We start from the raw sequence: 12,654 nt of genomic DNA on the forward strand, positions 1-12,654 counted from the left end.
ACCATGTGATATATGGAAAAACCTTACTTATTACCAATATGTTTCATTTCTAATATAGAACACCTGTGGCGCCAAGATTGGAATATGTAGAGCCCTGCTCAACCGACCGGATGTGGTGTCCATTGGCATCGTTTGGGACTCGGAGCGACCGGCGGCGGACCAGGTGCATGCCGTTCTGAAGGCGGTGGGCACTAGCCTGCGACTGGCCGACGTCTTCCACCAGGTCAGCGAACAGCGATGGGCCCAGCAGACCCAGCACGAGCTGGTGGGGATCGTCTCCTACTACGGCAAGCACTACACCACCTTCTTCTTCCACACCAAGCTCAAGGTGTGGGTGTATTTCGATGATGCGAATGTCAAGGAGGTGGGACCCAGTTGGGAGGGCGTGGTGGACAAGTGCAGTCGGGGAAGATATCAGCCACTGCTGCTCCTCTACGCGGTACCCCAACAGCCGGTGGTGGTCAATGGCAGCCTAAATGGCAATGGAGGTCTTACTAACCACTTGGATGTGGCCATGCCGGCGAGTGCTCCAGTCGGTGTTGCCTCAGTGGTTCGCCGGGCAGTCACCCCCAGTCCGGAGAAGCCCAGTTTGGGCAGCACCAGGAGGGCCATTACACCCACGCCCCTAAGGACCCCCACCAATGATTACCAGAACCTGAGTGTGATCCAAAAGAGCATCTTTCCGGGTTATCTAATGGCCACCACCGATGAAACGGATGCCTACATCAGTCGCAAAACGGTGGAGCATGTGCTGAGTGCCCAGTACCAGAATCTGAGTGTGATTCAGGACAAGATAGGAGGAGCAGGTGCGGGAGGAGCACCTGTTAATGGAGGACCACAGAATGCCGACAAGGATGGGGGCTTCCTCAGCAGGAAGCCCATTGAGGCCGTGCTGAGTGCCCAGTTGGCCAGGAGGCAGCACCTGCAACTGCAACGCAGCCACAGTGCGGAATCCAGTTCCGGCCACGCCTCCTCCAATGGCAGTTCCCCGCCCAGCGATGGACTCACCATGCCGGAGCACCTGAATCAGCCGCGTCGGCGGGACTCGGGCAATTGGTCCGGCGATCGGAATAGCGCCAGTTCAGCCAGTTCCACCACGCTGGACAATCCCTATCTGTATATGGTGGCCAAGAGGGGCGTGGCAGCAGTGCCCCAGAGTCCCACGCGACATGGCCTGCCCTATGACCCCGGCTATGACTCCTTCTCCCTGAGCTCCACCGACTCGTATCCGCCGAAGCATGCCCTCAATCCCCAGCTGGCCAAGATTCCAGAGGCGGCCATGGGTTCCATGGTGCCGAAAGGAGGTGCTCACACCCATGGGCAGTTGGCCCTTTCCGGGGACTGCGAGAAGCTCTGCCACGAGGCGGACCAACTGCTGGAGAAGTCGCGACTGGTGGAGGAGTCGCATGATCTGGAGACGGCGCTGGTGCTCTGCAATGCGGCAGCTGGGAGGGCAAGGGCCGCCATGGATGCCCCCTACAGCAATCCGCACACCATGACCTTCGCCCGGATGAAGCACAACACTTGCGTGATGCGGGCCAGGAGTCTGCATCGCCGGATTCTCGTCGAGAAGGGGGCGGAAACGGAGGGCATGCCGGAGCTGAAGCACATGCGCGAGGGCAGCACCAGCAGTGTGAAGCATGTGCGCCAGAACAGCAAGGATCGCACGCTAGAGAAGGAGCAGCAGCTGCAGTTCCAGCAGATACAGCAGATACAGCAGATCCAGCAGATACAGCATATCCAGCAGCAGATCCCGGCCAGCATCGAGATCTATGCCACGTTGCCGAAGCGCAAGAGTCCTCTGAAGACCCTGGCCTCCGCATCCGCCGCCTGCGATGACAATGCCATCGAGTACGAGCAGGAGAAGCAGGTGGCCACCAGTCCGGGGAAGCCGGAGCGGGAGAGCCGATCCCTGTTCGGGCGCAAGGACAAGGACAAGGAGAAGGAGAAGCGGAGTCGCAGCGAGGATCGCAACAAGCTGACCCGCGAGTTCTCGCTTACGGAGACGCTGCTCGTCAATGCCAAGGACACGCTGAAGAAGCACAAGGAGGACAAGGACGAAAAGAAGGAGAAGGACAAGAGCGGCAAGAAGCAGCACAAGATCAGGCGGAAGCTGCTAATGGGCGGCCTCATCCGCCGGAAGAACCGCTCCATGCCCGATCTCACCGAGGCGGTGGACGATGTGGCGGCCAGTGCCGGCATGATGACCCACCATCCCCATTATCCCGTCCAGGGTGGAGGAGGGACGACGACGGCAGCGGGCACACTACTAGGCAGCTCCGTGGACGACAGTGGAGTGGGTCTGGGCAAGCACGGCCACGGCATGAGTGGCTACATCTCCGAGGGACACTTCGACTATCCGGGCTCCGGTTCGGGCTCGCATTCGGGAGCGGGCAGCAATCCCAATCCGAATCTGGAGCGAAGCAAGCTGATGCGCAAGAGCTTCCACGGCAGCGGCAGGCAGCTGACCATGGTGCCCAAGGTGGCGCCACCGCCGCCCATGAGAACCAGTTCCACTCTGACCCCCCAGCAGCAGCAGCAGTTCCACCACGAGGCCAACTTGTCCAATCTGTCGGCCATGAGTTCGAACACCTCGATCAGCGAGGACTCCTGCCAGACGATAATCACCACCTGTGCCCAGGTCCACTCGGAGCAGAGTCCGCTGAAGGATCTGCAAGTGCTGGCCGGCCAGGATGAGTTGCCCCTGCCGCCGCCCATGGAACTGCCTCCGTATCCAAGTCCGCCGCACTCCGCCTGCCATTCGCGGCAGGCTAGCGAAGATTTCCCGCCACCACCGCCGCCCGAACTGGATTTGGAGCCGCTAAACCAGCAGCTGAGCCAACTGCAGGCCTTGGAGGCGGCCAGCAAGCACCAGCGCCAGCAACTGGACTCCCTGGAGGGCACCACCAGCATCCTGGCCCAGCTGCAGCAGCGCCAGCATCTGCTGAAGATGAGGAAGGATCAGGCCAGCCAGCCGGGATCCGCGGCAGATGCCACCTGGCTGAAGGAGCTGCAGGCCAAGCAGGCCAACGATCTGAGGGCCATGCAGCGCAAGCTGGAGGCCTCGTCGCCGTCGAGTGTCCGTGACTTGGCCCACCGCTTCGAGCAGACCTCCATTCGCTCCTATGCCTCGCAGGAGTTGCTCTCCCAGCCTTCTCCAGGATGTCAGGGAGGCCAGGGCCAGCCGGCTGGACAGCTGCGCACCCAGATGAATGGCCTGCCCAGTGCCAAGTTGGATGTGGATGAGGTGGACTCGATGCCGACGCCAGTGAGAAGCTCCCTGCCCGCCGCCCTCGCCGCCCACCAGCTGCTGCCCAAGCCCAAGTACGAGATGAGCCAATCCCAGATAGCCGAGGAGATTCGCGAGGTGGAGCTGCTCAACACGATGGTGCAGCAGACGCTGAACCAGAATGGAGGAACCATTGCACCGCCCAAGCGGGTGAAGAAGAAGAGTGTGTCCTTCTGCGACCAGGTGATCCTGGTGGCCACCGCTGGCAACGAGGAGGATGACGACTTCATACCCAATCCCATCCTGGAGCGGGTTCTGCGGACGGCCCAGCATCCCAACGAGAAGGTGACGGCCCAAATGATCCAGCAGCAGCAGCAGAATATGCTGAGATTGCAGACAGAGGCGCAGCCGCGACAGCAGTTGCAGCAGCAACAGTTGCAACAGCAGCAGCAGCAACAGTTGCAGCAGCAATTGCAGCAGCAGCAGCAACCATCGCCCATGTTGGGCAGACCAGCGGCAGCCACAGCAGATATGCAGCGATATGTGCAAAGAATGCAACAGCAGCAGCAGCAGCAACAACAACAGCAGCAGCAGCAGCAACATCAGGAGCTGCTACGCCAGCAGCAGCAACATCGCACTAGCATGAGCGGCATAGCCACCCAGCAGCACTTGCAGCAAATGGATGCACAGTACACCACCATGCCGCGTCCCTTGCATCATCCTCAGCTGGGAAGCTACTCGGTGCACCTGCAGAAGCACCAGCAACTGCAGCAGCAACAGCAACAGATGCAGCAGCAACAGCAACAGCAGCAGCAACAGCAGGCTCCCCAGCAACTCAGCTTGGGCTACTTCAGCAATGGCAATGTGGCTGCCTCCGAGCAAGTGCCCCTGCCCTCGCCCTATCAGCGAGTGCCTCTGCCACATGGCTACCAGCCAGCGGCGGCAGCAGCAGCAGGACCCTACTACCCACTGCCCAATGCCCAGCAGTTGCAGCAGCAACTGCAACAGCAGCAGCAACAGCAACAGCTGATGGCCAAGCCCGTTCAGAAGAAAGTGAGCTTTGAGCCGGGCACCAAGGGCGAGGCCGATTGCCTGCCACCGCCACCACCACCGCCGCAAAAGAATGGATTGCCCGAGGCGGTACCAGGATCAGGATCAGGATCCGGAGCAGCGGCAGCGGGGGGCAACTCCTCGGCCGCCATCACCGCCATACCCACCCGCGTCTACAACAATGCCATCGTGAAGGCCTCGGCCAAGGCCGTCGAGTGCAACTTGTGCCGCAAGCGGCATGTGATCGCCCCGGCGGTATATTGCACCAACTGCGAGTACTACCTGCAGATGCTGAACCAGCGCAGATGATGATGATTCGATTCGATTCGATTCGATTCGTTTCGATTCGATCACCGATTATCCACCATCTCTAGTGCAACTTTCTAGCCGTACATGGAACCCGTTAATCTCAAGCAATGCAATGCTGCCACGTCGCCAATAAGGATCCGCCAAGGATGTACATAGCATGGTTACAAATACGTAGGACTTAGGATGTTAGACGAGGCTGCCAGGCGTATCGATCGAAGGACTCGAGGACTCAAGGATCGGGCGGAACGCAGATACGGAGGGGGAACACAGTCCTTCTATGGTTCCACATGAGAAGTTCCCGCTGTGACACACATCCCACCCACCAATGCCACCCATCACCACCCACATCAATGTCAATGTCCCCAAGCACACGCACACAAGCATATTGTACACGCCCATCCACACCTACACATATACTTGCCCAGGACTTGATCCTGTTGTAAACGATGCAGCTGTTGAACGAAAATTCAGCCGCTGCACCGTGTACAACCTCCTCAAGGCCGAACGTCGCCCCATTGGACATCGATCGCTTGACTAAATGCATTCCCAGATACTAAAACACCCGAAGCCTGGCCAGCCCTTCCATCAGTCGCATAAGTGTTTTTTTTTCACAACGAATTTTAATTACATTTTTTACCTAAGCTTACTAAATACGTTTTATTTTTTCTGTGTGTGACGCCAGCAGTTTGAAACTCAGTCGTTGAGCTTCCTTGTGCGTGCTGTTGTCCAACGACACTCGCATTTTCATTTTTTTTACATATTTTTTTGTATTATTTTTAGTTCTTAGATTAAGCACAAATTTTTTTGTAATTTTCGTACTTAACTAGGCTTTAGAACATTTAAGCATACTCTTTGTGTCTTGTGCATTTAAACGATTCCGTGTATTTATAGTGTTAATACTACTTTTACAATTTATACATTATTATATAGATTACATATTTTTATAATGACTTTTAAAAGAAGATTTCTCTTTGCAGCATACGAGAAGCGAGAAAAGAGATGTCAAGCATCCACAAGAATGGTAAAGAATTATTTTTTCTAAATAAATAAATACAAAAAAAAAGGTGCCTTTCTTTGACATTTTTCATTGGGGTCAAAATGAACTAAATTTTAAGATGAAGTGAGCAGCAAGCTGCTCAAAACAGTCGGTCTTTTTGCTGTACGACTTGATTTGGCTAAACTTGCTGTAACGACTTGATTTGGCTAAACTACGATGGAAAACCCGAAAAAAATGTTGCACTTTTGACAAAAATCTGAATTTCGTATTTTTGACAGAAATGTAAGCCATTTTTTTCGCCATAAAATATCCGTTTTTTGGCTGCCATAACAAAACTATAAGTCAGATTGAGGAATGTCATACCTCGTTGAGCTCGTTGTTTAATTTCCAATCTATTGGCATTCTAACCCGAAAATTTTTCATTTTTGCCATTTTTCGCAAGAAAAGATGATGTAACAACCCCTTACAAAAAATGCGAAAATTGGCCAAAAAATAAATTTTCCTTAAAGTGATGGAGATCGTTAGCATATTTAGCAAGCTGCTCAAAACAGTCGGTCTTTTTGCTGTACGACTTGATTTGGCTAAACTACGATGGAAAAACCGAAAAAAATGTCGCATTTTTGACAAAAATCTGAATCTCGTATTTTTGACGAATCCGTTTTTTGGCTGCCATAACAAAAAATATTAGTCAGAATGAGGAATGTCATACCTCGTTGAGCTCGATGTTTAATTTCCAATCTATTGGCATTCTAATTCGAAAATTTTTCATTTTTGCCATTCTTCGCTAAAACCCCTTACAAAAAATGAGAAAATTGGTCAAAAAAAAAATTTCCTTAAAATGATGGGGATCGTTAGCATATTTAGCAAGCTGCTCAGAACAGTCGTTATTTTTGCTGTACAGCTTGAGTCTACGATAAGAAAAGCAGAAGGTTTTTGTCTTTGCTAACTGTGGGAGCTTTAATAGCCTACCCTTAGGAGCGGTCATCAAGGGTTGTTTTCAAGTTTTACAATCATTTTATATCTTTCTGGAGAGGGGGAAATTTCATTAAAAGTATAAGTCGAAACGAGAAACAGGAACAGACAAAAACTGGTTGGCTGCGTTTAGCAGAACAACATGATAACTTATTACTCATCAGTAATCAGTGATCAAGTTTGTTCTGCTGAACGCTCATGATACATAACTACTCCGCAAAAGTAAAACATTTTACCAGAAAAGCTCCACTATGCAAAGGTCATTTTAAATTGGTCATAGTGTACGGTTTTGACAATCACTTTAGAAACAAATGTTTTTTAGTTAAAATAGCTTTTGTAAAAAAGATATCGGTTGTCACCGCAATTGTGGCCTAAACACTTGTAAGGAAGTTAACTTACTTTTTTATAATAATTATGTTAATTCTTATAGATATTTCACTTATCGCTAGCAGTTATGTATCATGTTTCAAGAATCATCAAGAATTTTTGCATTATGATTTAGTAATCATGTGCGTTCACCAGAACTATCGTAAGTATTATATCAATAATCAGACAACATGATCTACTGAACGCAGCAATTGAAAGCTTAGGATACCAGCTTAGGATATCAGCCATTCAGTTTAAGGGTTAATACCAGGTTTTCGCAGCACCATTACCATACATTACATTTTTGATGGACGGTCCATAATACCCGATTCCCACTATCCGCTCGAGCTGCGCCATCGATAGTTTTAAAATTTCATGGCGTAGACGTCGATACTATCGCTCTTAACTAAACATTATGCTATATTTACAATTAAAAACTCAGTAGCAGAATGATAATTGCATTACCTACCATCCACTTTCTCTTTGAACGGGTTTGCCGTTCCGAAAATGTCCCAGTTAGTCCATACAAAATAAACTTACCTTTCTCTGTGATGTTTTCCCTATGGTTTTTCACTTCAACCTTAAATTGTTCTTAAGTCATTACGTATACAAACCATTGCCACGGAAAAAATTTAAAATCTTTAAAAATTGTTGATCTCAGCTTAATTTCAATAGGTAATTTAACCGAAAATGGGTTGTTCTGGTTGGGATCTGAGTAAAAAAAACAGTATGTTCTCACATAACGCTCAGTTTTACTGTACATGATCGCAATAGCAGTTTTCTGGCTAGCTTTTAATTAAGCAATGTCTCTATCCAGTTTTTCAGTAAATTATGTACATGTACTGATACGTTTTAAGCAAATACGGCTTAGATATTATTGTACTTTTCCGTTTTCTAAATCATTTTTTCATTGTGTTTTCTTTATATATTGGTTTTCTTGGTTTTTAAAGCTTATTCACACTATTTAAGTTCACAATGCATAAGTCCACATAGATTTAATTCATTTCGATTGAGATAGCTCTTTGCATTAGTAGACGTGGTGTATTCGTTTGCTATATTTTCTTTCTGTTAGGTTTGAGAAACTGATTATGTTTCACATAGCACAAAGCAATCAGTACACATAAAAAATTCATGTGCTATATTTTCAAACATCGTCCATATTTTCACACAAGCACTTTAGTAAAAATTGGGTTTTTTACTACGAGGCTTTAGAACTTAACAGTTTACTTAGAAAAATACTTTGAGTTCTGGTATACTTTGTTATAGATGCTATCTTATGTAAAAATAGTTAAGTTCAGTAAATCCGTTTCACTTTCTTAAGAACTTCGTTTTTATTTACATTTTTGACGTTGAATCGTTTGTGATCTAGTGTTTTTCCGCCATTTTCCATTTATTTTCGATTTTTCGATCCGAGTGTCGAAATCCACATAAGGGCAACCAGCTCGTATTTTTCCCAGCCCCAATAAAACTCATTCGTGGTTTCACTCAATTTAAATATCTCATTTAATTTGGCAGTTCAAAAAAGGTTGTAGTCTTTCACTTCAATCCCGAGCCGATTCTCAAAGAAATCCACATAGGATCCAGCTTGCAGTGCTCCGCAGAATAAACACAATTTGTTTCTTTGTGAACCGGCTCAGGCGTATAACGGTTCCATTACACTCTTTTTTCTTTGGGCACTTTGGTGAAGATTCGTATAACGTTTCCACACATTTTTCATTTAACTTGCATTTTCTTTTTTTTTGTGTTTATTTCATTTAGCATACATCTTTTCTGAACTGCGTAGAACGTTGACCAGCAAGTTTTCTTTTTTTTTTTTCTTTTTTTTTCTTTTTATTTTTTTTTCTTATTCTATTGTTAGTAAATGTGTTTTAGTTTTTTTCTTTTTCTTTTTTTTTAATCTTTTTTGAACCGTGATCAAAGCGTTTGCTTTCAAAACGGTTCATTCTTTTCGTTCTGCGCAGTTCATGAATATTTTCATTGTTCCTGTTTCGGAAAACGTTTCAAAACCGCGCTTTTTGAGGCGTTCACCGAAACAAGAACTGAGATTAGATGATCGTTGTGTTTGGTGATTTGGGATTAAAATGGGTTTCGGAGTTATGTGAAAGCATAGGGCATGCACAGCTAGTACAGGACGGATTGGGGTTTTAAGAACTGATGTTACTGGGGAAAAACACACTAAAAATGAAACAGTGGGGAAACTGGTGGTACTATTGACAAAATTTTTCTTGGGATAGAGCAGGGAAGCTGAAAAAAGAAGAGGTTAGTTGCTCGAACAGACAAAACAAACAGAATCTCCTCCAGGGCGGATCTGAAAGTTGGTACAAAGTGGTTAGTATTATCTTCTCTTGTGTTTGGCGGAGCTTCTTGGCTGTGGCCACAGTTAAGGAAGGACTGGATTTCATAGGCTCTATTTAAACCTGCTTGCATATCAAGTTCAAGAGAAAGCAACAGCTTAGATGGTATTCCCTAAACTGCAGGACATTCGCATACAAAAGGTTCAACTAACCAGAAATAAAGGACTATGCACAATGTTTCAGCTCAAGCAAGTCACCAACGGAATTAAGATGACTTTCGAATGGAAACTCAAGTTCAAGAATTAGACAGTGATTGTTTTGGTAAATTTTTGAAAAGCATCTGGAAATCGCCTTGAATAAGGACAATGTAAAGAAAAATTAATTGAAAACTTTGGCTCCGCGAGGCTCCAAGTTTCGTCTCTGTTCAAAACTCATCTGAAAAAACACAGCATAGAAATAGGTTAATAATCAAGGCCAATAGAATAATAGCTTTTGCTTTATTCCCCGGTGGAAACGCTTTGCTGGTGCCCAGTAGTGGGAATTTGTAAACAAGCTTTGCCCTAAGTTTAAGCGAATATTTTTGGCCATTAGCAAATCAACTGCAGGTCGAACGATTGGCCAGCACTTAATTCGCTTTTTTTAAAATATTTTTTTTAGTTTCTTTTGCTCACGAAGCGCACGATTTCATTATGCGTTTTATGAGCATATTTTGTTTTCTTTTTTCACTTAACTTCTGACCAGCTTGTATAGCATTTCCATATTTGTTTCTTTATTTAGCTTGTTTTTTTTTTGTTATAGGTTTTTTTATACAGGCTTTTCCTGGCCTGTCTCCTCTAGTTGGGCACCACTCAACGCTTTCCAAGGATCGAAGACAAAAACTCACCTCCTAGCAGTTAATTTAAAGGCTTTTTCAGCTAATAAACTGATTAATTGGCTGCAAGCAATGTTTTGGTTAGTTGAAAACCATAGTAAATAATTAAATCAAAAGCAAAATACCCCTTTGGGGCGATTTCTAGGCATTGGTTATGTGATTTAACATTGGGTTAGTTAAACTAGACTGATTCTTGAGTTGTAATTTTTTGATTGTGGCTGTGGTGATGAGTTCGTTTTGTGGCCCAGCTTGAGTTTCAAAACAGTGCTGGGTTATAAGAAAAGATATAAGAAGCTATAATGTCCCTTGGTCGGTGGGAATCCATTTGGGCCGTCTTGCTTACTTTAAGAACCTATGCAGAGGCAGTTTCTTCTGGGCGTAGCTTCTTGGCTTTTTCGATCTAAGTGAAGAGGCGGCATGGCGTCTAATTCTAAAGGTCCCTACAACTAACACCCCAGTTCGAAATTTCCCTCAAAACTTTGATAGTTCCAAGGGCAGTGATAACTTTAAAGTTGAACAAATGCAAGCCATCAAATTAAGGACGATTTTAAGACCCTACAATATCGCTCTTTATAGACCAGAAATGGATTTTGATGGACTGTGAAGTGGGTGAACGTTACGATGACACTTTATAAAGCTTTAAAGAGCGCACAGCTCTGCCTTTTATAAGTTTTGGGTGTGTTTATAAAGCTGCCTGGGCAGTTTTCGATAATTGGTTGATTTATACCGATTCTACACTCCTGGCTGAGTAATTCTATCAGATTTGGCTGGCCTCTTCAGGGCGGAGCGCTATTCGTGAGTGCGGTTTGTGCTTTGTGCTCGCCGAGGGATGCCCGTGGTTTATGCGCATCTTTCGACGCGTTGTTTAGTGTTTATGGGGGTTATATTGCTTCACCGCTCTCTTTCGGGTCCTGCAATCCGCCCTATGGCCATCTCGCTCAGCCGCTTGCGATGCAAACGCCCGGCCAGCGCGATAGAGAGAGAGATGGAGAGAGGGAGCCGTCTCTCCTTGTCTACAGTGTTGTCGTCTCGCTCGCATCCGCGTACCGTCACTTGCGACCAATAGAGGTATGCGTACGCGTCTTCTCGGAACACAAGTGGCGCCAAGCGAATGCTCTGGGGATTTTCTGGGTTCTTTGCTCTTTCACTCCGGTCAGACTTTTCCATCGCAAGCGTTTTCGTTTCATTTCTTCCAAGGGGAGTGATACTCCTCCTCGTTTTGGTTGGGCCATAGGGTCTACGTAGGACTGCAGGGTTCGGTTTATATGGGCTCCTCCACTCAGTTCGCCGCCGCGCAAGGTGCACCACTCGTACCGCAGACGCTCTTCCAGGCAGCCGCATCTTCTCGATGCCTCGAAGACGCCACCCGGAAGAATTGCAGCTCAGGCGGTGAATCTCTTACTTTTGAGAATATCTTTTTGGTACTTCATAGTTTGATGGTTCTATGGGGCGATTACTGGACTTGAAGCTACGTTACTAGTCACAGATATTGAGGGAAAAGTGGTGTGATTTTTAAGTTGGGGCTGGGGAGGCCCAGAAGTTGCCACTGCCGATGGAACACATCTCGGTCCTGTTGCGTTGTGTCTGCAATAGGTCACTTTCTAAGCTTCACCTTAAAAAAATGTCACTTTAAAAAAAATTGAAAAAAAAAGTACACTTTAGAACTCTTTCGGGGAGAGTTTCTTACGAGAAGTTTCCACTAGGCCATGCCGCCGACGACTGACGATCGATGAAGCGGCGGTGGAAAAAATGTAGCCTCGGTTTCCTCGAGCTCTCGTTTTCGTCTCGCCTACCTGAGTCCAGTCCAACCCCTATAAGCCATTTGGGTTCGGTTCCCAGGGGTTCTATATCCATTGTTCATGGGCCTCAAGGCTACGGTCTGGTTTTCGAAATGCAGCAGCTGCAGGCCAGTTTTTCTCGTATGTGCCTGCGTTTGCATAAATGGCTTCCTTACGCCTACTTCTTGGAAAATTTGTGCAGTGCTGGCAATGCCTTTCCATAAATTTTCATTTACACGCCGCAATTTCTTTGATGAAATAACCCGAATTATGCAATTTAACCGACTACACGCGGTGGAACCACGTTTTTACTAACTAGCTAGCTGGGTTTTAGGTTTTTAGTTATTTTTCCTTTTCTGCAGATATAGATTTAACGGAAAGGCCCTCTAACTACAACTTTTCTTCGGTGACTACGCACATTGAATGCTGTCGGTGAAAAAACGACGGCCATTGGGTGCTGCCCAATTGTCTGAAAAGGGGGACGCCTACACATTTTAACTACGCCCTGCCCTCTAATATAAGCACACTTTTCTCGAATGCTGCCCTGGTCTACACCTAAAATTACTTACAATTGTTTAATATTTGGCTTACAAACACAGCTGAAAACTAATTAAACTATTTAACTTTAACTGATCACTTTTCGATGCACTTGATTATACTTTTCATTTTCAACTTGAGAGATACATAGATGTTCTATCAGATACAGCGCACTACAGATACAGGCCACCACTGTATCTTTTTCTAGCGAGGTGGCAACATCGGTCAACTGCAGTTCTGTTAACTTGAAA

The 12,654-nt window shown here is 46.8% G+C and overlaps 1 protein-coding gene and 1 long non-coding RNA gene across 4 annotated transcripts in view; one reads left to right on the forward strand and one right to left on the reverse strand.

Moving 5' to 3' along the window:
* The window catches only part of LOC119556514, a 55,641-nt gene extending 50,016 nt beyond the window's left edge, over positions 1–5,625 (forward strand). For all 3 annotated transcript variants that reach the window (XM_037868785.1, XM_037868786.1, XM_037868783.1), the window contains one exon: positions 59–5,625. In XM_037868785.1, coding sequence (XP_037724713.1) covers positions 59–4,588 — 4,530 coding nt within the window. In that variant the 3' untranslated portion in view covers positions 4,589–5,625. The remainder of the gene's footprint in view (positions 1–58) is intronic.
* A 2,971-nt stretch (positions 5,626–8,596) lies between these two features.
* Positions 8,597–12,566, reverse strand: LOC119557503. Its single transcript, XR_005220089.1, has 2 exons — positions 11,776–12,566; positions 8,597–11,700 (listed from the first exon to the last, which is right to left on the reverse strand). It is a non-coding gene; the product is annotated as an uncharacterized LOC119557503 (long non-coding RNA).
* Positions 12,567–12,654: the final 88 nt, after the last annotated feature.

Source organism: Drosophila subpulchrella, chromosome X, assembly GCF_014743375.2.
Source record: "Drosophila subpulchrella strain 33 F10 #4 breed RU33 chromosome X, RU_Dsub_v1.1 Primary Assembly, whole genome shotgun sequence".
In the NCBI taxonomy this organism is placed as follows: domain Eukaryota; kingdom Metazoa; phylum Arthropoda; class Insecta; order Diptera; family Drosophilidae; genus Drosophila; species Drosophila subpulchrella.